This window comes from Pagrus major, chromosome 6 (genome assembly GCF_040436345.1).
Source record: "Pagrus major chromosome 6, Pma_NU_1.0".
Classification (NCBI taxonomy): Eukaryota; Metazoa; Chordata; class Actinopteri; order Spariformes; family Sparidae; genus Pagrus; species Pagrus major.
The window spans coordinates 24,666,282-24,691,088 of record NC_133220.1 but is presented as its reverse complement, the minus strand read 5'-3'; the positions used below and the strand labels follow the sequence as shown (position 1 = coordinate 24,691,088).

The window sequence follows — 24,807 nt, the reverse complement described above, 5'->3', positions numbered from 1 at the left end:
GAAAAGCCTCGAGGGGGATTTCCTCTGAAAGGGAAAGCTTTTCTCCTCCCCCTCTCAGACACTCTCCTGCCCTCCTTCCCTCTCTCTCTCTCTCTCTCTCTCCCTCCTTCTCTCTCTCTCTCACCCCCAAACACTCAGAGTGGCCACAGACGCTGTGAAGGAGAAGTGAAAGAGGAGCTGGAGGATCAACAGGCAGCCTGACAATTTTTGCTGCCTTTCTTTGCAACACGCTCACAGACTGGAAGATGACTTTAGTTGCTTTTCGATCGAGACAACTCGCTGTCATGTGGATGTACTTCACTCGACTTCTGTTGTTGATGCACTAAACATGGCAAGTCTCTCTGCTCAGAGCCCAGGGAGGCTGTCTGGAGAGGATTATCAGGAGCAAAAATGAAAAAACTTTCTGCCTGATAGAGGAGAAACTCCTGCAAAGATGGTAAAGTAACAACAAAGTTTTACGCCTGTGTGACATTCTTGTCTCTGGTTGGTTTAAGTGCTCCACTGACCCACTAACTGAGAGTGTGAGTTACCAGTCTGGACAAGTGACTGAAGTTTAAGAAGTTTACACATGCCAGTGCTTTTTCCACTTGCATGATACTTTCTTCCTTTGTTCCTTTTATGAAACTTTATCTTTGTGACACACAAAGGCAGCACAAAGCTAATGTCACTGCACTCTTTAAAGCTTTTTTTTTTTACCCCGAGCACAGTTGGTGGGACTGTTTCACATCAACAGCCCACAGCATCTCAAGCTTTTCAAGAGTGCACACGCTGACAAAGAGAGGGAGCGACAGAGAGGGGCACATTGTCTTTTGTCTTGCATCTTTAAGTCCTTTTGATTAGGACTTAATTGATGCGGATGGCGCACATACTTGAGAGAGTGTTTTGGGCGTATAAATGATCTTTGCATGCAAACATAATGGAATCCCCCGGTTCGATTCAAACCGCAGGGCTTTTTACGACTGGAGAGGACTCGTCTAATCCCAGTCATAACAGAATCTAATTATTGGAAGTGAGCGAGCCACAAGATGGGAACATGATAAAGTTTGGTGATGGGTTTGTGGGAGGATGTGGCTTCTTTGAACTCTTATTTACTGGTTGTTGCTGATGCGGATAAAGTCAAATAAATGCAGATAAAGAGTGAGGGTTGGAGTTAGATAAAGGTTATAATGATGAATATTAACGTGTGCTCTCAAAGACTGGCTAAGGACACATTTTGGATTTTTCATTCAATCTCCACAGTATCCAGTCTACCTTTCTTCTTTATATGGAAAGCAGTCAGACCTATAAATTCTGTCCACGCGTGACGGATACATTTACAGAGAGACAGGAAGTCAGGATGTTTAAAAGAGTCTGATCTTGGCCACCACTGTACTTTGTCCTCCCGACACATCCACTCCAGCACTTGTTTGACCAGCTTTTACAGTCCCAGCTGTTTGTTTTACTTACTGCATGACTAATGTTGTTGTCCGTGACCCCCCTCCAACTTACAGTCATGAGCCTGCACAGTCTAAATCATTAGATTACTGCACTGTGCACGACCAAGGGGTTTCTATCAAGGGTAAACACTCAGCAATCATACAAAACCCAGAGGCCTGCTGCTGCATTGTGTTTGCATTTAGTTACTGTGTGACGACGAGCACAAGCAAGAGTAATTCATTCACCGGCAAGGTCAAGAACATTCTTCTTAAAGCCTTAAAGCAGCAAGAAGTGTTTCTTCATTAATTGTACAGTCAACACAGTGACCTGTGCAGCGCAGATTGTTTGAGTCTGTTGCTGTATTCAAAGTCTATTCAAAATTAATGCAAATGATCAAAGCGTGTATGAGAGTTGTTCTCTGGTTTTGGATGCGGTCTCGTCTTGTCAAAACATGTTCAGCTTGAGCTTAGCAGGTTTTTCTGTGATTCATCCGAAATGGTAAAAATGCCAACTGCCATCAGCAAAGGTTATTCTTTAGCAGAGCAAGTGAACGGTGGTGGATTCAGCTTTCACGAGGCAAAACATGCATTTTAGAAGAAGAGTGATCTTGAACATGATGAACATTTCTTTGCTAAAATGGATCTTCTTTTTTTTTTATATCAATTTCGTTGTGCTGTGTACTTTTATTTGTACTTCACAATACTTGTACTTGTTTTCGTTGGAGACCCATAGTTTGCGTTTATTTGTTTTTGGAGCTACCAGGGAGCAGCACAGCTAGCAGTAAATCAAAATATTGACATGTCATCACCTCAGCAACATAAGCATTCATTTGGCATCTTGTTTTTGTCCATCTGATTAATGCAAGTCCAATATTAGCTCTGTTTTACTCTCTATAACTCCTGGGAAAGATATCTGGCTCTTTAAGCTGATAAATCCTAAGTTATTATCACTAGCTAGTTGCTCACTTTGCCTATCTGCTGCTAAGTGATAGGGAGGTAGCACACAGAGCTGTTGTTTGCTGTTGCAGAACTTTTTATGCTAAAAAAAACTACCTGTTAACTATGTCTAGAAATGACGCTAAAGGTGAGACTGAAGAAAAACACTAAAGTTGTGGGCGGTAGAACCAAAACAACAAGCTGAAAGATTCCAAAACGCTCAGTAGAGCTGGGGAGAGCTGCAGAGTTGGGTGATAATTCTTTGTGGGTTTGTCCTTACAAGTAACCATCAGTCATTTGACCCATTGTTGAAGCTGCTGTGAGCGTTGTGGTCGTGTGAGCTACCTTCCTGTCCATTTTGTAGTTAGCAATCCTCTGAGTGCAGAGCGGTAATCGTAGGGACCACCTCTTTATGGAGTTCTCTGTCCTGATTGGATAAAGTGGGCAGGGATACCAGAAATGTTTACTTTTCTATTTTATGGCATGAGCAGGAGGAGGAGAGACATGGGGTACTGACTGAACACTCTATGAAAGTGATTACTGTGTAACACTTATTTTAACAAAAATATATCAGCTTTAATATAAAATATTGATTAAAGCAGCTTGAAGTCTCATGATAACTGAAAGTAACAGTCACAGACTCTCACAGAATCACACAAACCTGCTTCCATATCTTCATTCAGCTTTTCAGGCAGCTCAGATATGCTCATCAGTCACTGTTTATTCTTCAACCACTCAGCGTAGAGTATACATGCACATACGTTAATCTATTAACCATTCGAAACACTGTGGACACGCTGTGTGACAGCTTCCAGATTTTGATTGGCCGACAGTACACTGTATGTCCTGACCTGGCTTTAAAGGGTCACAGCTGTGTCTGTCTTCAAGAGCCATGGGACGGTCATCAGTAGCTCCCTCCCCTGCCGGTAACAAGTCATCACGTCTTTACATTACTGTAGTCCGCACTCCCTTTGGCCGACACAGAACACTTCCTGCCGAGCGCTTCACTAGCTGTGATTTTGCCAAATTTCTACAGAGGCAGCAGGGAAAAGCTATGCAATAAATTGACGTGATTTGTAGAGAAAATATGTATAATTGCAGACATCTGCCTCATGGAGCTGCATGAGCCGAATTATTTCCATTTTGCTTCAGTCAGCAAGTTGAGGTTCTGAGACTAGTCATGGAGCTGTCAACCATATTTTCAGTGTGTTTATTATCTCTGTATCGCAAAAGTGGGTCAAACTCAGCAGAGACTGTGCAGTGTATTATCAAAACAGAGCCATTGCCAAGTGTTTGGGGGGAAATGTCTGCACAGCTATAGGCTGTCTGTGAGTCACTTTCTTTGTCTCTAGAAACACAGATACTGCAGCATTTCCATTTCCCTTTCAGACTGTGTGTTTGTAAGTCTCTGTTGTTGTGGCTCCTCTGGTCGCTTTTCTAGGACGATGTTGTATTACAGCTCGCTCAGTGATAGTGACACATCAGTCTGCTGTCAAAAGAAGGCAAGTCTTCATCGCTTGAATTCAAAACCAGCTGAACAGCTTCAATCAGACCTGTTGAGTGGAGCATAAGGTGGCACCCTGTGTGACATGGCAATATTTACTGAAGGATAAGGCCTTCAATTTTGTATTTTCAACAGTAAACCTTTCATATTTTTTTTGTGTCCTGCATTTTTAAAAATGTGTGGGATGCCATGAGGGTGCTCCAGCTCTGTTTGTGTATGTGTTTGGACTGAGAGAAACTTTGCAAAGCTCAACAGCAGCAGATGTTAGTGTTTAATACACTCCCTGTAAACACACTCACATGCTGACCAACTAACAAATACCTTGTGCTACAGCTTAATGGATTTCACAAGGCCTTCCTTCACTTGCATGATTAATCTTTTTCAATATCTAGGCTATTTTACCATTGTGATTTGAACTGTGGGAGCTATTTTAATGCGATGCAGTCTCCAAAAACAAACCATTTAGAATAAATTCCTGATAGTTTGCCAGAATACAAACTTTGGGGAAACGGACTTCGATCCAGGAGATTTCTTTTTGTCCTGTTACTGGGAGCGGTTCATTGTGAGTCACTCACAGAGAAATTCCAGATTAAAAGTAAATGTGAACATTTCAGTTGTTCCATGCCATTTTCTTTTGTGTGTACATAGAGGTCTTTTTTCTCCAGGCTTATGATAATTAATGTTTATTAAGCTCCATATGTGCCTGATACAAACCACACAGCACATCCTTGCCAATCACCTCATCAGACATTGGGCAACATTTGCTAAACTAGACACCTGTCTGATCTTGTGGTACCATTTGAGAAATATGCTGACCTGGCACGACAGGAAAGGAGATAATCAGTCCTTTTGTTGTTGATGCATCCAAAACAGTAGCGTCCTCCGTTCAGAGAATGAATGAAGGCTTTGTTTCAGATCACTTCACGTTTCATAACTTGAAGTGTGCAGACGTGAGTCAGTGTTTTTGATTTCAAAAGAGATTCATGTCTGACACGCGTGTCGGACTCACCTTCATCCTACAAGCAGTGACAGAATGTAACAAAGGCTGCACTCACAAGAAATGCTGATTATAGAATCTGATAATCTGTCTGGTGTACAGACAATACATACAAGTAAATATATGTATAATTTACTTTTACTTGCACTTTTGATACATAAAGAGGCTCCGTGGAGTCTTGTCCTGGAAGCTTTTCATTGGTTTATGTTAGTGGACTCCATTTCTAAACTAACATTAGCTACTGTTGCTCTCTGTTAGCGGAGCCGAGAGAGGCTCTGAGACGAGGCACTTGAGAACTTGCATAAAGTCCCATCCCGTAACATCTGACCCTTCACCAAGAAATCCACAGTGACAGAGAGAAGGTCTAGTTTTTCACGTTACAATGTGCTCGCATATGGCCAATAAAAAAGTGATTAGTACATGTTAATTGCTCTAAATTCTTTACATAGAGCCTCTGTAAGTACCTTTATTTCCATAAATGTACTTTTGAAGGAGTGATATGTAACAATTGGCCTCCTGTCAAATTCAAACTCAAAACAAATATTGGCAGCATATCAGCAGAATAACCGCTAACTGCTGCTAACTGTAGCTGCTAACTGTAGCTGCCAATCGCTAGTGAGCTCAATGAGTTGCCATAACATCAAAACCGCTATTTATTTACATTCTGTTGATCATTCTGGTCATTTTTTAATGTTACATATAGCTACAAGTACCTTGAATATCAGATACTTTAAGACTTTAAAGACTTTTTTTTAAGTACTATTCATATGGAGGACTTTTTACAACACTGCTTACAAGATGGTGAAAGATGATATTCAGCAGTGTTGTTTTGAGACTTCCAAGAACCATGGTAGATTACTGCGAGCCAGACGTTCATTGTTCATTATTTACAGATTTGGGGTAGATTAATGAATCACTTGAGAAATCAAATCTCAGTCACCCTCATACAGCATTGTATAAACTTGCCAGTTTTAAATCGTTTGATCCTTCACATGAGAACAGAAACCTGACACTCCTCACTTTACAATCACAGCTTGAGTTGTCACAAACTACAACAGAAATGACTTACAGGAACTCATGATTAAAGGTCTGTTACACACACCGTGTTTACCCTTGGCAGCAGAGACCGAGGAATCATGTCGGGAGTTTTGTCTGGTTGGAGCCTTTTGATTGGTTAAAAGGATTCGCGATGGCTTAGCTGAATGGAGTGGCCTTCTGCTGGATCACACACAAAGACAGCACTGTCTCACCGGCCAACAGGAGATACTGAATGTTTGAGGAGGAAGTGGTGGAGAAGGGAAGGGAGTAACTGAGAGATACTTGTAATGTGGTTTTGATTATGATGATTACGATGACAAAGACTAAGACTTAGATTATAATTACGACTGATTCAAAACTCAACTTCTTTCCACTTTTGGGTTCTGTGTGAAACCAGTGAAATGCTGTAAATACATTTAATGTGGCCCTAAAAAAAGAGAAAGAAAGATGAAATCTGCATAGGACGTGACTCACTTGACTTCTTTTCATGACAGTCTTGTCAGTCTTGTGGTGAGGTGTCATATCCCATCAGCCCTCTGTGATTAGCTGTTGTTGTGGCTGAGTTGGTGGTGAGATATTTGCATGTCCACACATGCAGAACTATGGCAGTCTTCAGGATTTACCGGCAGGTCTTGACTCAGCTGTCACTTCCGCTCATGTTTTGGTTTCAGCCCGGAGGTAGAGTGACAGTCCACTGCTACTATGAGCATTTCAAGAAAATGTGATGACCAGTCAAGGTAGAGACATCAACAAAATCCTTCCAGCGTGTCACATCAGGAGCTGCTTCCATTTAGTTGAAGTTAATCTTCTTTACAATCACATTCTGCTCAGCTTACCTGCTCTAATCTTTTGAGCCATCGAGGCTGAGGACACAGATACACATTGTGAGTTACACACCTTGACAGCTTGTTTATTCTGTGGCTCAAATCTGGGTCCTGACTTTCTTTGGCCCAAGCCCGAGGCAACATGGAGAAACCTGCGATTATCTGCTTAATGTTCAACACTGCAAAAACTCCCAGGGGGGGCTGAGGACTGGACAAGACAAAGAAAGAGTAAACCTTTAAAACAAATGCCTGTTGTCCACACTAGCATGCCAAGTCAGGTCAAACAATGATCTTTGTTGGAGACTGGAGCTCCTTCAAGAGTTAAATCACAGACCGCACTGGACAAAAGTGGGCAGAGAGGGAATCCCCTTAAGTTGAATGTGAAGAGGAGGCGGTGGAGGAATGTGGTCGTCAGCTAGACATTGATCAAGTCCTACTGTCTCTGCAGGCCGAGATAAAGGATCAAGATTTAAGCTTGACTGAGTGCTCCTAACTTGGCTGGTTGTGGGAGTAAAGTACCTTGGAAAAAGAAGGAGCAACTCTCCATCTGTCAACAAAAGGAAACAAGAGCTCGATACTGTACACTGATATATAGTAAAAGATTGTGTTATCGTAAGGATGGAGGGAAGTGATTGTGTCTGTGCGCTCACAGGGGAGTGAACAAATTGCTGTTAACCAGCAGTTTTTGTAGAGGGAGGACCTGTTGAATATACAAAAGGAGTGGTGCAAATCAGCAGGGACACTAAAGTCATACTGAGCACTTTAAATGGGCGTTGAAGCTGTCTGGCATCCTGGCTGGCAACATGGAGGAATGTGTGTGCATTGGAATGTGGGCATGTTGTATTATTATGTTTAATTTCTGCAGTTAATTTGCTTTTATAAGATTGAGCAGCACATTACTCTGACCCTCAGGAACAGATACAATCTTGAAACATTTGCCAATTGAGATGGTATGTTATGGCACACATGGAGGTGTTGTTATGACGGTTGAGTGCAAGCTGTTAAATAAACCCGATTCACTTAGATAACGATGCCGTTTTGAGACCACTAGCACATTTTCTGGAGCTTAACAGCTGTGATATTTGTATTCTGATCATAATTCATGTTTTTCATCCTCTAACGGCTGTAACATATTTTCATTTCCACTGCTGATGGATGCTCCATCCTTGATTCCAGTCAAAGGGAGACTGCATGTAAGAACGGGGAAACTCCGGCGTGTAACTCAGAACTTAAGGCTTATTTCTGGCGTTTATAGCGGATACGCGTTGACATGACTCCTTCATGTGGTATTGCTATTATAAACTGGGAGAGCTGTGCAGTGGAGGACTCAGGACGTTTGAGAGGCAGGGGTCAAAAAAAATGAAAAGGGCACCATCTGTATGTGGTGGGGCACCCTAAAGGGCACTTCGCCACATTGTGTCCAGTGGAAGGGCACCCAAGAGGGCACTTTAACATGTTTTATCTACCATGAGGCCCCTGTTTTTTTACCTGCCAAAACTTCACAGAAAAGAAAAGAAAAGAAAAGAAAAACAACAAAAAAACAACTATCCTGGCAAAAACTTTTTTCAGCTGTTTTTTTTTCAATGTTTCACCTGTCACACATGTTTTTTTCATACTTGCCTTTCAGGGCTTCCGTAACAGTGGGTGTATCACCACACAACTTTGCTTCGCCTCACAATTATTCATGCTGATCCTCCACAGTTCGGGCCTGTTTGGCATGCTCTCTGGCAGTCTGTCAGATGTAATGAAACACAGAAGAACTCGCTCACAACACCGGCAGCTACCCTCAGTTCATTTGGCTGGCTAGCCTGTCTGAACTGGGTCCAGCTGAGCTATGCTTAGTGAAATCTCAAGAGGGTCTCACTCTTATGAATATCACTCGCCAAACCACCCACTGAGAGGAGTTCCAGTCGGGGGGAAACATCTCAAGCTTTTAACCTTCTTTGTTTTGAGAGAGAGTTTATCCGGGCAGGAGCGTTAGTCATGTCAGCCAGAGTGTTAACACAAAAAGAGGTTTAAATCTCAAATGAGCCTGCAGTAATGTTATGATTATAAGTCACTAAAGCGTTAGTTTAAGGTCGATTTACAGTGAAGGATTGATTTAAAACGAGGTACAGAAAAGTGGACATGGTCCAATCATTTTGTTAAATCACCGATGAGTGCATTTACATGCGCATTAGTATCCTGGTGTTGAGTTTTATCCTGTCTGATTATATTTGGGATATGACTTTTACATGGAACATGAAAGACCTGACTATTCATATCCCTGTCTACATGACCATAACAGTATCCAGGTTTCTGATCGACTGCCTGCAGTGTGTCTTAAACTCAGTGGCAGACTCAGGATGTATGACGGGCAGGGGCTAAAATGTAAAACAGGCACCACATGTATGGGGTGGGGGGGGCATTTTTGCTGAGTTTTTTCAAACATGGCGTCACCAGTTTACCTGCCTGGGTAGCATATCCAGATTCCTCACAAGCGGGATAAGGCCTACACACTTGATAATGCTCCTATGAACATTTATTACCTCCACGTGTGACGTTTCAGGCCCAGGTCCTTCTTCCAACATGATTATCCTGGTTTCTTAAACCACAAGTGCAAAACATAACCAGGGTACTCCAACAACCCGATCGTAACCAGGATACGAGACCGCATATAAAATCTGCATCAGTAATAGCACCAAACTACAGTTTATCAAACAAAACTTACACATAAAGGGATTGGATGTCCCAGCCCTGTACAGTAACTTCACAGAGCTGTGTTGTATTAACTGCGACCTCAGGTTTATCTTTGAGAAATACAGTAGAGCCCGAAGCTGAATGGCTGCAGTCAGTCTAAAACAGCTGTGATGCATTACCAGTGGAGAGCCAGCCCCGAAGGTATTCTGTTCTCCATTTCCTAATCTATTGTGACAGATGTGCACAATCAGAAAAAGGAAGCATTCTTTTGCACTGAGGGCATCCAATGTCCACAACAGATACAAAGACTCAGCATATCAAATATTGATATTGATTTACATCCAACATCCTGCGTTAACTTCTGTTCATTAACTTTAGCTTGTTTCACAGACATCACCAAAGTGTTAGCTAGCAGTGAATGCGAAGACTACACTGAGTGGTAAAATCAAAGTTAAATGATTTACTGAATCAGTGAAACATGAAACAACTTCATGACCTTTGGTCCTCATGATTCACGGCTGTTCGAGGCGTGCGCATAAGTCTCTGTTCAGCACAGTCCCAGAGCTAACCAGTGTGAGGTCTTTGAAGCTGCAGCACTTGTGTTTACCCTGGGCTGGTCTCTGCTCTTGGTCAGGCCATCAAACTAAATGAGGAAGGGGCTAAAAACAGACTCCTTTGTGGGGCTGGGAGATTAACACAGTGGGGTACTGTGAACTGATTGTATGAATAGCACTGCCTGCTGTGGTTAGTGGTGAAGACCTGTCCAGATCTAAAATAGGTGTCAAGTGCTTATTTTCAACCGACAAGTCAACTTGGATATTATTCCTTTTCTTTTCAATACAGAAAAAACATTTATTTGACTCTTCTGTGTGTGAATATGAGAACAAAACTGAGCATTTCAGTGTGCACGTCTAGTATTTGAAAAATATGGAGAAAGACTGACTTACCTGGAACAGAAAGGTGAAAATGAGGAGTGTATTGGTGATGTTGAGCCAAGCCATGATGGCAGCATGGCAATGTTGGTCAGTTCGTCGATCGATTGTGACACCATGATGTGGACTTCTTCCTTTTTTAGTGAAACAGCTCAACAATGATTGGATGCATTCCCATGTGATCCTTAAGACTTAAGTGATCCTCTGACTTTACCTAAAGCCCCACCAGCAGCTTAAAGTTTTCACTTGTCCTGTAAAATGTCTCTCACCTCCATGATGGATTAGCATGAAGTATGTAAGGTATGAGGTTGATATTTTAGATGTTTAGTGAAGTGTATCAACAACTATTGGATGTCGGTATATTGCCCTTATTTTGATACTTTTGCAGATGGTTATGAGGTATCTGTGCAACAACACATTCTGAGCGATGATTTAACTGTGACATGTTGCTCCTCACTATCACATCAAAAGTACAGTATTTGCACTAAAATGCTTGACTCTTACTACCCTATGTTGAGCGCTCGTACATTTCAAAACATCAACACCTCAAATTCATCCCATCAGGCAGGATCACCAACAATACAACAATACTAAAGATTTGGCCTCTTTTCATCTGAAACTTTCCCATGTGTTTAGCTGGACCTCTCCCATGGCACAGCTGGTGCTAGTGGCCTATCTTATCCAGGGCCGACATCTGTACAGACAGTACATTAACATTAACACCAAGTGTGCCTCTTCACACAAAATGGTGTCATTTCACGCAGTTGGATCTTTTGTGATGGGACTGTGCATTTCTTTTGTCTGCTTTGCTTCTTCTTGTCACTTTGAATAAGATCAGACACTTAAACCTAGTCTGCTACAAATACACCAGCTTAAATGAAGCATAACCTGGCCAGAGATGAAACAAGTTGCACATGCTCACGCAAGACAGACTTAATCATCTCCAGACAAAGTTGAAAAGCTTTCTCATAGGCTCACCCACATTCCCCTCTTGATCCCCTATACATGACAGTTTCTAATTTACCTCAAAGCCTTACGTTAAGTGGATAAAACTGTTCGTTATGTTTAGATTTTGGTGAATTTGGTGTTATGAATATGATGTTGCCCTTAATGATACAGGTGGAGAATCACTTTTTCTTTTTGTTCCGGGCTAAAAAAAACTCTGAGGGATTCTTAACACAGCGAGGAGTGAAGGGCCAGAAGATATATCAGTCCTGTCATTTTGCATTTGCAGAGTATTTGTTCTCCACATATCTTGGCCATGTGGACTTTCTTCATATAAGTCAGTGTTATAACAAGTTTTTTCCACTTCACTCCTCCAAATATGGCCGAGTATTTCCATTCACAATAGATTCACCTTTTCATGTGCATATTCATATTTCCACTCAAAATTAATGTTGCTGGAAATTATAGAGGCCATTAAACATCATTCAATAAAGATTTAAACTGTATTCAACACTATTAAATTACTGCAATAGCTGATTTAATTATATGACACAGGACCGTCTGTAATGGAAGATTTATTCTGCCTTAATTAAATATTTTATTGTTCATGCACCCTGCTTGAAAGGTCAATACAATTCTCATTTGAGAAGGATGTGCAGATCACACCACTGTTTTATTAATGCACTGACACTGACGTTCTGTTAAGCCTTCATCTTATATGCAGCAGCTGTATTCCTGCGATCATTTGCTCTAAAGTGTTTTTAATTTGACAAGTTTTAGGGTTTCGTTTGGCTTTTAATTCCTTTATCTTTGACACAGGAGCACTAGTCAAAATGAGCTCATAAATTATAAATCATAAAATAATGCACAGAAATAAAATGCCTTTCTTTCTCAGACAAAGGGTTCGCGTCTTCATAGTTTCCATTAATTTATTGTCTTTTTAATGTTTTGCTGTTTGTGCCGCATTTCTTAAGATGTCTCACAGTGTATATACAAGATAACGTCATTCCACAAACCTCATCTCGCTGACCACCATCTCTCCTTGTTCTCCAGAACCCAGAATCTCTGGACTCGTCCATCCAGAGTGCCCTCTCGGCCCTCTTCCCACCTTTTGAGGCCACAGCGCCCATTGTCCTCAGCCAGCTGTTTCGCTCTATTGAGGAACGTTATCACGGTGATGCGTTACAGTGCCTGCTGGACTTCCTCATCCCCGCCAAACACCTGCTGGAGAGCGTCCAACAGGCTGCGTGTGTGAGTATTAATACATTTCAGTGCCTGCTGCACATCTGCACTCACACACTTTTCTTCCTTCCTGTGACTACATTTTCAAGATATCACTATCTCTAATGTCATTTGTGTGTAAACTTCCTTTTCTAATCATAGAAAAAAGGCACTTCATGTAACTACAGAACTTGCCTGAGAATCATCACTCTTTTTAAGCTTTCTTCGGTCTCAAAGTAATCCAGAGAGAATTGTCTGTTCATCCACGGGCACATTGCAAAAAAGACAAGCTAAAAGCTGATTTGGCATACTTTTAATGATGCCAATTTGGCAAAATTTAGCCAAACAGGCAAGAAAGCAGGACTCAAGATGTAGGCCACAGTGTGTCTCACTGACTCCATGGCACCATCAAACTTCCTGTTTACATCCCACAAGCCCTGTGGGTCAAAAACTTAGAGCAAAGTTTCCCTCCAAAGAAATAATAATATTTTTTTGACATTATTAAGGCTCAGAATGTCCCATCGACATTGTTGTTATGTTCCTGTAACCCTGAGAGTTTGTGGTGGTGAGGGGTGCAGTTCCATAGATAATGTTAGCAAATTAAAAAACACTTTTTTCTGTTTTTCTAGGCTGGATACTCGGATGTGGTTTTCCGCTGTGAGGGCTGGCCTCTGTGTCTCCATGACAAAACCGTCATCCAGTTAGCGCCTGTGAACCCTTTGCTTCTGCGTCCTGGAGACTTCTACCTCCAGGTGGAACCTTTTGGGGACCAAGCGTCTCGCATTGTCCTCAAAAGTCTTTTGGAGGAGGGCTGTCGAGAAGTGGAGGAGACCCCTGTGCCGGAGACTTCCTACCCCTGCATCTTCACTGAAGAATGGTTGCAGGAGATCAATGAAGGACGCCATGGGACTCCTCTGTCTCGTTGCTTGCTTTGCACAGATCAAGGAGTAATCAAGTTGCCCTGGGCTAAAATTGCCATCCCTGAGTTTTTAGACAAGCCTAAGATCATGCCCACTTACCGAGAGGCTCCTCCTGAACCAAGACAGATCTCTGTTCCCTCGCATTTTAACTCCTCCACCCTCCCTATGGAAGCCATTTTCCTTCCTGCAAAAGACAGGATGTCAGCGTCTTTGAGACCTGTGGACTATTCCTCCAAACTTGTCAAAATGGATCATGACAGACGCACCCCGAAATCATGTTCCAAACCTTTGATCAAACCTGTGGGTTGGGTATCTCCGAACACCTGGGACAGCCGAGAGACATATCGAGAGATCGAGGGGGATTATGTAGACCTGGTGGATATCGCCAAAGAGAAGGAGTGTGTAGATAAACAGAAGGGCAGCCATCCAAATCCACCCAGTTCGGTTTTGTTTAAACCTGTCAGGCCACCTCCACCTGTACCATTTGGGAACAGTTTTCCCTGTGGACGCACCCTTCAGTACGCAGAGGAGCCTTGTACACCCTGCAGCCAGAGAGGGCTGGGGCACGAGCTTACCGATCAAGACTTGAAGTGTAGGTACAGAGACTCGTACGTGGCAGCACTGAGGAACCCAGTCGCTTTTGAGAGGGGGAGTGTTGACCTACTGGCTGCCCTGGAGGAGGTTGGCCTTTGCGAAGAGGGAGGGTTAAGGTCCAGGGGTGCATTTGAAGCTCAAAGAGATCTACTGGGAAACTTTTGTAACCACTCTAACAAACCCTTGATAGGTAATGAGCTCTGCCAGTACAAACACTGCTGTGAACCAACACCCGAAAACTTTGCCTCTCACCTCAAAGACCGTCCTGTGAGTTTTGACTCGGAAAACCTTATGAAGGAACCACCCATGGTTTTAAAATCAACCCCTGGTTTGAGCCATAGTCAGAAAGTTCACATGAAACTCCTTTCCCACCCATCAGGACACAATGCTAGCGTGCGTCCAGGATCGGATTTGTTCTTCGAGAACTGTGATGGAGACATTAAACCACATCAGAAGGTGGAGGTTGTGAAACCATCAGGAAAACACAAAGTTAAGGTCAGGTCTCTGTCCACCGTGTCAGACACTTCTAAAGGGAGTCCACTTCTTTATAAACTCAACAACAGGAGCCACAGTGATATCTGCCCTGAAACAATCACCAGCATAATGCAGTGTAAGAAAGTTGAACTGTTGGATCAGGTGACTCAGAAGCTGGAGAGACGGAAGTCGCCTAAAAAAGGTAAGAAGACAAGGCTGAATATTCAAACTTCTTTTTGTAGGGATGGGAATTGTGAAGATTTTATACATACCAATGTCATTATCGATTGTTCTTGTGGGTCCGATTCTTTACCGATTCCCTTATTAATTCCTGATCAATTTAGGTGAGCTGGATATAGCCTGAGACATAGCTGTAGCAGCAGTCTGTGGCCCAATCCTAATACAGCCCTGACCCCTTCTACTTAGCCCTACCCCTCAGTTTTCCGCATTCACGTTTAGGGGTAGGGTGTCCCAATTCTTGTTCGGATAGGGGTGTAGGGTGAAGCGTTCAGGCTTCATAGCCCTCCAAACTGAGATTTTTCAGAGGCACACTTCTGAAGGTTATGAGAACTCTGTATTTGTTCAGTGTATAAGGGCCCTTGATAACAAGCATAAAACTATGGCGATAAAACCCCAGCTTGGAGGTGTACAGTCCTGACTGTCCTGACAGTTTGGAACCAGTTCTCAAAGGTTCCAGTTGTCTATTCCCATCCCTACTTTTTTGATACAAGCATTCATTCTCTTCTCCTTTCCTCTCTTCTTTTTAACTGCCACCCACATACAAAGTTTGTACATTGTTATTACTGCACACACAGCCGTTTATTATGATCTGTTGCTCAAGCTCGAAGGTCCAATGAACATTCACGTCAAACAGACTGACTGAAACTCGACCGTGACCTCGCGTGCTTGAGGGAATGTGCTCCACAGAGGGTCGCAGATCATAAGGGCTCTTTAGAAAGAGGGTTCAAAGGTCAAAGATCAGGCTCGAGAACGATCTTCCCACTGCTGTCTGCGCTCTTCGCTACATTCATGTTATTCCCATTACCGAAGGGAGTGAACGGAAATAGCATGCAGCACCCCAGTGAAAGGGAGGGTCTGAACCCGTTGGGTAAAAAGAAAGAGCAGAGCGTTTCTCTAATGCAGAGGGACAGAATAACATGCAAGAAGGGGGTTTCTGTGTCGCCTGCACCCGCCGGCATGCACCCTCATGCCCTCAGAGGAGCATGTTGAGATCCTGACTGGAGACACGCTCGTCATGAACTATTAAAGTAGCAAAGAGAGAGAGCACAGGCGAGGCTTTGTTGGCTGTAAGGACAGGCCAATTAAGATGTCTGGAATCAAAGCCAGGCTTAGTAGCCAGGCCACCGCAGTGTTTTGTTACAGAGACCATGTCCAATGTGTAAAGGCTGTCTGGACACAGATGCATCCATGTTGATAGATGACTATTAAGAGTTATGGATGAAAAGCTGAAAAATTACTGTTGGTATAAAAGGTCAAAGGTTACTGTAGAGAGTAAGGTGGAGGGTTACAGTAAATCTCAGCGTTGTCTTAGACAGTGATGGATTAAATAGTATGAGAAACAAAACACACACAAACACACTAACTTAACAATTATGTTTGTATTCAATGACATGCAGACTCCCAGTCAAGCAGGAGTCAAACTCCCTCCACCACAGATGGACCAGATGTCTCCAAACTCCACAACTCAAAGACAGAAAAACCATCTTCTCCACAAGTTCAGCTTCCTTCTGCACCGTCTGACACTTCACAGTCTCCACAAACCGAGAAATCCAGTTTCAGAAGCATCAGCCGTCTGCTTGAACTGGGCATTATCTGTTTGCCAGGTACTTGATACATAACATACATTTCTGGGCATTCACCCAAATAATGTCTTCTGTATTCTTACTGTATCTCAAAATCTCAGTCATGTTATTCTGTACTGTCATAGCAGCTTTGTTTAAATGTGAGTGTCACATGAAAACAATGTCATAACATTTAGCTAGCATTCTTATGTCATTTTAAATGAATACCTGTATGTTTAAAGAAAATGAAAAAAGGGAGCATGTAACGACCTAATTGCATTTATATCTATTTAGCTATATAGATATACAGTGTCTTTATTTGTCACCATGCTCAAATAACAAACATAAACCACTCATGTCAAATGAAGGTGTGAATGGCCAGATGGTAAAATCTAACTGAGCTAATTAGGCTTCTTAGGTGAATGTCAAAAGCTCTTCAAGACCAAAACATCAAATGCAGTCACTTAATACTTAAGGATATTCAATGACTTGGATGAGTGGGAATCCTCATAAACAGTACTACAAAGGGGCACTATGTAGTTTTGGAGAGGAAATTCAATCTCAGAATTGTAATATTTACAATATCAATGAGGTAATAATACAAACCCATGAATATGTTTTTTTCCCAAGCTGTTCTCAGAGGAAAATAAGGTCACCAGAACACTGTTTGAAGCTAGAAAGGTGGCAGGGTCCACCACATAAAAACAAAGTAAAACAATATGAAATTGTGTTGTCCTTTAATGTCAGTTAGTTTATTCTGTCATGAAAACAGAATAGTTTGTTTATTTTGTTTGTTTAGACATAAAAAAATCTGTCAATGAGGATCTTTTTGTGCACCTTTAAGAAAAGCCACAGCATTTAGCCAAACTTTCACGCCGCCGTTACTTTTCCGAGTGTCAGAGTGATGAGTTTATTCTTGGAAAACAATTCACTAACTTTTGTCTTTGTCTCTCAGGCAGCAGGGACAGGACAGGCAGAGCAGTGGTGGAGGTCCATGGAGACAGAAAGGAGTGGACGTCTCCTCATGTGTCAGCACAGAATGTCTGTGAATTACTGCTCTACTTACACTCGATACCGAGGTACTGGAAACAATTCATACAGGGTATCTCAAGAAAGACAAATATCTGTAATTGAGAGACTTTTTGTTAGTCTGAACCATATTTAGAGGACAGTTTGACCCATTCCTGATATGTGGTGCTGAGGATACTGTATTTGTTTTTTTGTTTTTGCATGTAATAGTAGGTTTGACCACAAGAGGGCAGCAGATTACTATTTGAAATATTTCAGCTCTCCAGAAAAGGCTTTGAATAATATGATGCTTGGTTTTGAATCCAGACTCACTTTTTGCGTAGTGTACAACTAATAAAACAATACAGTTAATGCAGAATCACAACTTTATAAACCGGATAATTCTGCCTCATATGCAGCACTTTAAGGTCAGCTGGGAGTCACGCTGACCTCTGCTGACCCTCTGCTTGCGAACACTTTACCAGTGTTATTTGTTTACTCTGATTTTAATGGAGTCTTTGAAGTTCAAAAAACCACTTTACCAGATTGCCTGGCCTTCGTCTGTCCCCAGTAAAGAGCCACACCACAACAGTCTCTAGCCAGGCTGGCTGCCAACTGTCTGGTATGCAGCGCCTCGCTAGAATTAGCAGCCATGTCTGATGTAGGCTCACACAACAGTAACCCAAGAAGAGGCCATTAAGAGGGCTGTGTGAAGGCGTCAAAGTGTGGAGTAGGATGTGTGAAGAAGAGTGTGTGGGTGTCAGAGAGAGAGGTGGAATAAGTGAATACCAGTGATGCATCGATCACATAAAGACACTGTGGACTTGTTTGAATGCGCCCTAACACAATGCAATGTTTCGGTAGGAGAGAAATTCGAGAGCTGGGAATGACTTTGGTCATCAATGCCAGGAAGAAGCCTCCTCCACTTCACCTCTACAAAGCTCTGCTGATGGCCCAGGTTAAAACAAAAAGCCTGCATGCACACGCCGGAGTCAACAATGCCTGCACTCACACACACACACACACACACACACACACTCACACCATGTCATCAGATGCAGACAGATGTCAAATTGTCACGTTCCTTGACTCATAGATAAGGAACCTGATGCCAAACTTAGTGAGTGTGTTTCTGGAATTGCAGTGACACAAGTTCATTTCGAGTCTGTGCATGATTCTGAATGGTTGGTGGTGAAGAGAAACACAAGGGGGCGTCATCCCCATTTTTGAAATCATGTTTACGGCGAAAGAGGCCGAACGCACTGCAGTACAAATATAGACTTATTGTACGTCAGCTGAGAGGTATGGTACACTTAATTATTATCACTTAATCTTAATTATCAAAGCAAGAGTGCAACTCCTGTTGAACTCAAACGCCTGTTTTAGTCTGCCCTGACTTCTTGTCTTTAACCCTCATAGACTTAGACAGCTGCCGGAGACTAAAAATGGTTATTGTTCTAAAATGTTTAATTACTTTTGAACCACTAGTCCTTTTCATTTGCTTTAAAATCTTGTGTAAAGTGGAGTTTCTTGGACATTCAGGCACTCTGTAGTGAAAGTTTGACATTATGTTCAGCAGCATTGATTTGTCAAGGAAACCCAGAAAAGTTTTTTCCTCTGGGTCAACAGTCGATGGTTGTAGCTAAGCTATTGTCGATGTCTATATTCAATGGATGATATAAATTTATCTGAAAAAAAAGTCACCTTTGATTCAGTGTCTTCGGTCATGATTTAATAATCTTTCGATTTACTCTCTGAACTTCTTGGAAACATCTACTGGAAATAAACCTGCTTTTCATTGAAAAAACACTGTCGATAATATTATAATAAATGTAAAATATCCAAGCACATCTTTTTAAATTAATTAATTATTTCCATAAGTGAATAAATAAACCTTCATCAGAGGAAAACAAGGTCCCCAGAACACTGTTTGACAAGAACAAAAATGTTCCAGGTCTTTGAGGGTTACCCTACTGACTCCCTGCTGCCTCCTACAGGAACAAGCTCTTCACGCTGTCCACAGCATCGTGATGCTGATGGATAAAGACACTTGTCCTCGTCCTGAGAAGCAGCCAGGGTTACAGGTCAGAAAACAACTTCCATGTTCTCCTTCAATCTCTTTCCTTTCAGTCAGTCTAAAACTGAGTGGCACTTTACTCCTAACCCTTGCCTTTGTCTTAATTTACAAGATGGACACGGTGACTTCTATGAAAGCCCTCAACAAGACGGTTGAAGCTTCCCAGCTGACCTCAGACCTGGGAGGGACCTTTACTTACAGTCACTCTGACTGGCTGCAGTTTCATCAGGTAATAAATACATTCACTGTGTTTACAGAAGCGCTGCAACTGTAGTGTAACATCATATCACACAATCACTGTGGAGTTTCCCGTAGATTCAGACCTGACCACTGTTCACCCACAGATCACTCACTGGGGAGGAGTCCTTATCTACACACCCACACCAAACATTAATCTTCTTTGTTATTTTTTTGTTGCCGCGTTTAGTTTAGCCTTTCAGGAATGGGAAGAATTGGTCACTAGGGGAAAGTCCTATCTGAAAGATAAATTAGATCATTCATTACAGCTTACACTGCAGATATTTTGTACTGGTTATGCAACACTGACCAGCTGAACCCTCCCTGGCTCAGGCCAGTTGTCTGTTGTGTATATAATATAGGCTGTATTAATTACAGTATTTTAGTGTATTTAAGTATCCAAAGCCAACTTTATTCATTACAGACAGGGCAGGCTTTCTCTAGACCAGCCATACCCAAACTAGTTTCTCTCTAGGGTTCTCTATTAAACATCATATTTTTCCTCACTTTCACTGAGTCTACATTTAATTCATTTCAGAGACTGGTGTCTTTCATGACTGACCTGCGAGGGGCAGACAGCTTGTTGCAGAAGGCCATCAAGAAAGTGGATGACAGCAAAAAGCTGGACTTAGCCCAGGTAGAATATGTAAATGTTCATAGTGTGATATCATTAGTTTGCTGCACATTATGGACCAGCTCTGACACTTCATCTTTGCTGTGGCTGCTGCAGGAGGTGCAGCAATGCATTCAGGAACAGAGGGCCTCAATGAAGGAGGTGCTGGAGGACACTCGACTGGTCACTCTGCAAAGAGAAGGAGGGGCCGTACTGGCCCGAATGAGGAGAGAGGACTTCAGGTTCCCACAGTCTGAGGACTACAGGTATCACATCATATTTCAAGTGTACTTATGTTCGGCTTCTTGTTCCCAGCTGCTCAGTGTTTTACTCTCATTTGATTTGCATTGCCTTGCATTTACATTTTGTGCTGCATACGCCCACACTGTCCTGAGAACAAGTCATAAAACACCTATGTGGAGCGTTAAGATTTGACATGCAAATATATGAACACTTATAAAACATGGATGCATTATCATCGATTAAACTACCAAACGGTGTGATAAGTGGTTTGAATTTGCTCCACCTTGACCAGCTACATCATTAAAATGCTGATAACTTTTTATTGCCTCATTATTAAATCACTGATATATAACACTGTCACTGCAACTCTGCATATTTTTTCTGTTAATACTTCCTAACTTTATTGAAGTTATATTTTTCAGTGCCAAACTATTAGCTGCATGTTTACTCTCTTGTGTTACTGCATTTGCTTAAAGATATCATGTTTAACAATTGTCCATTAAAATGTCTAAAAACAACTGACAACTGTAACATTTTGTTGAGTTGTATACTCATTATCACAAGTGATTCAAAGAATGTTAAATCCCAGAGAACTCTGTAATTTACTCAGTGGTTTCATTCGTCAGCCTGTCGCTCTGAGAGTGAGAATTAAGTCGGCAAATGGGACCGAACTTAACGTGAATAAAACTTTAATACATCACCCTGTCAGATAGATTTTCATCAGCAATGTTGGTTGTTTAACAGTTAAAACAAGTATTCCCAAGATCGCGCTACGCCCATCTTTTGTTTTGTTTTGATCGAGAGAGCCAAGAGGCAAAAATGACTGCGGTGCGTTCAAGTAGATAATCTGAACACTTCCTCCATCACTGTACACAACAGATGGATCTGTTTCACAGCTTTCTTTTACTGTAAGTCACAGTTAAAGCAGTTAAAGGTTCAATAGATGCACAGCTGCAATGTTAGCAAGTTATTATGGTCTCCATTTCACAGCCTTAATTAACTTAATATGTACATATTTGTAAAAACTCAAGTCAGCCTTTTATTTTCTGCGGTGACTAACAAAACAACAGACCGCCCTGACAAAACAAAAGTGCATTTAGCCCCATATTACACTTTAAATCACAAATAATACCTCGCAGTATCAGGGCTCAGAGTTTGTAAATGTGTTTCACCTTCCTTGCAGAGATGCTCTGGAGTCTGTGACGAGTCTGTATAACCAGGTGGAGGAGAAGCTCCACACTCTGGTGATGAGATCCAACGAGTCGCTGCAGCACCTGGAGTTCATCTTCAGGCTCAGAGAGATGGAGGCCAAAATCAGCACGGTACCACCAGTCCTTCCTACATCGTGTGCTAATGTGGTGTTGAAGGCAGGGAGATGAGAGTTTGAAATCTGTCCTTTTCTCAAACTGGCATTGTATAATTCTTCATTACGTTCTGCAGGCTGGGATGTGGTTCAATACTGAAGGCGAACAGGGACTGAAGGACTCTTACACAACAGATGACACCCTGGTGTGCACTGAAAAGGCCTTACAGCACTTTGATCTGTTTCTCGCTCAGTCTAAGGTATTGCAAAAGGGGTTTAAAATTAAGAAACATTACCCTTATTTGGCTGTCTGTGTTTCACTTCACGTACCAACAGCTTTTGTTTGTTTTCCTAAAGTTGAAAATATTTAAATGGCTGCACTGTTAACAGTAAATTAGTAGATTAAAGACCTGCACAGATGAGGGGAAGTTCCACTTGACATCTTATCATTCATCGCAGGAGAAACAACAGACCGCCCTGACCCTTGTGACGGAGGCAGAGGGGATTGTTGGCACGAGTGAATCCAGTCCTGCAACGGACATTTTTCGGACTCTGGTCAGCACTTTAAAATCCAACGTGGATGATTTTATGTTGCGGACAGAACAGAGGTACAAAGAACTGGACACACTGGTGTATGTGCACCGCTTCTGTGAGCAGGTTTGTGTCTGACATTTCTGATTGAAGTCTTTTATGTTCACTTGTCCTTTGCCTGCATACCTCTGACTGATTTGTGTTAACCTTTAATTCTAAAATGCTAGAAATCATTTTTCTCTCTGTCCCTCCAGGCGTCTGCCCTGGCCAAAGAATGCAGTCATTTTCTGGAGAAGGTAGAGCCGGGGTGTTACTCAGCTCAGACCCTGAGCACACTCCAGATGTATGAAGAAAGATTAGGTGGCGAATTCTCCACCCCGCACTTCCAGGATCTGAAAGCTAAGGCCTGTGCCGTGGGATCGGGGGCCTCGGGGGTGATGAGAGTGTGGAATGCAGCCTCGGTCGAGTGCCAAGAAGTCAGGCCGCGTCTGGAGGAGATGCAGAAGAAGAAAGGCGTAGATAAGAACCAGATCCAGCAGACCACAGCTGCAAACTCTCAAGGGGAAGATGGAGGGATGGAGAAGAGGGAGAAAAGAAGTGAAGTGGGGGGAGGTGAATGCCTCCTGACCCAACAGCTAACCTCACAGAAAGAGGTTGTCAAAATTTCAGAAAGTGAAGGAGAAAGCAAAGACCATTTAAAACATGACTTGAAAGGGAGCGAGAAAGAAGAATCCCAGGCGAAGAAATTACCTGAAGCACCAGTTAAAAATGAAAAAATGACTCCTGTTTTTCCACAAAACGGTGACTGTCATCCAGAAACCAAACTGAGGCCAAGAGAGCATCACAGCGAGGCAGATCTGAGGAGCACAGACTCAGTTGAAGGGGGCGGCGATGTTCCATCACACCAACCTTTGGGTCGCTCCCTAAGCGAGGGCTCACATGTGACTCCTTATTTGACGAGCACCTCCGGCTTTTCACCTTTGAATGTAAGACACAAACACTGTCAGAGCTGGACGCAGCCACTGGAACAAAATCCAAAGCCCGTCCAAAATCTGCCCAATTCCCATAACGAGAGTTTACAGTCAGGAAACCTGAGCTTTAAGTCAAAAAGCAACGGCACTGAAGATGAGAGTGAAGGATGCACAGCCTCCACCCAGAGCCTTAAAGATCTGAGGACCCCAGAGACATTACTCACAGCAGCAGAAAACAATGGCAGCAATGTTTTGTAAGTAACTCCCCCTCCCTCTGCTGTGATCTAAAGCAATCTTAAGTAAAATTACATATGCTACAGTCATGAATAGCACAGTTGTTCACCAGTTCAACAAAACTGTCATACCTACAAATATACAATGTCAAACGGGTTCTGATCCCGAAGGGGTTTACTTATGAGCTTTAATAAAAATCAATGTTTTCTACATTATTCATTTCCTACGTGTGGAGCAGGAAGCTGCGGAGGATCATGGAGGAGCTGCTGTCCACAGAGAGGGAGTACGTGAAGGCTCTGGGCTACGTTCGAGAGCACTACTTCCCCGAGCTGGAGAGGGCCGATGTCCCTCAGGACCTCAGGGGCCAGAGGGGGAGCATCTTCGGTAACTTAGAGAAACTCCACGACTTCCACCGACATCACTTCCTGAACGAGTTGGAGAGCTGCATGAACGAACCCTTCAGAGTGGGACGCTGCTTCCTACGACATGTAGGTGCCGCATGTATTATTGACCATGCACAAATGTATTGTTAGCGTGTGGTGTACTTCCTTAAATTGTGACCAGATGATATTCAATATCCAAATACTGTTTCTCTAACATGAGTAATTGTAGTTTCCATGACACAATGAGGCTTAGACAGATGTGGGTCTGTGTTTTGCCTAGAGTGGTCCACTGTTTGCTGTTTTCATCCGAGACTGCGATAAGTGAAATCGATTTGCTAAGAAAAAAAGCCCTTCCAGATGTGTCATGGCTCAGCTTCCAAGAAATCAACAGCTTCGGTGTAATCATTGAACAGATTCATTGGAAATAGAGAATGTGTTGCTCATATAATAATAATAATAATACATTTTATTTGTACAGCGCTTTTAAAACTCTCAAAGACACTTTACAAGAATAGAATACATACAAGAATACATAAAATCAGACAAGAATACATAAAATCATAGCTGTGAACTGCTATGGTACACCGCCTAGTCTGCATTTTCCAGCGGGGGTGATAAAGATGATGACTAACGATCTTTAATTATTCCTTTTATTTCAGAGAGAGAGCTTTGCTTTGTATGCCCTTTACAGCAAGAACAAACCGCAGTCTGATAGTCTTCTCATCAATCATGGACAGGCTTTCTTTAAGGTGAGAACCGCTGCCGGCCTCCCTCTGCTCCTTATTCCCTCATTTCTCTTCTCAAAGCCACATCATGAATTTCATTAAGCAAGAAGAGGAGAGATGGTTTATTTTAACAAGATCAGAGTCTGTAGCCATGCTTGCAGCATGCCGAGGCTGTAATTAGACAATGCTAACATGCTCATG

General features: G+C 42.4%; 1 protein-coding gene across 1 annotated transcript in view; it reads left to right on the top strand.

Annotated features, from left to right (window-relative positions):
• Positions 1 to 289: 289 nt before the first annotated feature.
• Positions 290 to 24,807, top strand: part of quob (quattro b) — a 29,395-nt gene continuing 4,877 nt past the window's right edge. The window contains exons 1-16 of the mRNA XM_073467484.1: positions 290 to 436; positions 12,324 to 12,521; positions 13,121 to 14,681; positions 16,117 to 16,323; positions 17,237 to 17,360; positions 18,154 to 18,247; positions 19,287 to 19,373; positions 19,479 to 19,595; positions 20,142 to 20,240; positions 20,334 to 20,482; positions 21,643 to 21,781; positions 21,900 to 22,022; positions 22,222 to 22,419; positions 22,548 to 23,518; positions 23,737 to 23,986; positions 24,541 to 24,630. Coding sequence (XP_073323585.1) covers positions 434 to 436; positions 12,324 to 12,521; positions 13,121 to 14,681; positions 16,117 to 16,323; positions 17,237 to 17,360; positions 18,154 to 18,247; positions 19,287 to 19,373; positions 19,479 to 19,595; positions 20,142 to 20,240; positions 20,334 to 20,482; positions 21,643 to 21,781; positions 21,900 to 22,022; positions 22,222 to 22,419; positions 22,548 to 23,518; positions 23,737 to 23,986; positions 24,541 to 24,630 — 4,410 coding nt within the window. The 5' untranslated portion in view covers positions 290 to 433. The remainder of the gene's footprint in view (positions 437 to 12,323; positions 12,522 to 13,120; positions 14,682 to 16,116; positions 16,324 to 17,236; positions 17,361 to 18,153; positions 18,248 to 19,286; positions 19,374 to 19,478; positions 19,596 to 20,141; positions 20,241 to 20,333; positions 20,483 to 21,642; positions 21,782 to 21,899; positions 22,023 to 22,221; positions 22,420 to 22,547; positions 23,519 to 23,736; positions 23,987 to 24,540; positions 24,631 to 24,807) is intronic.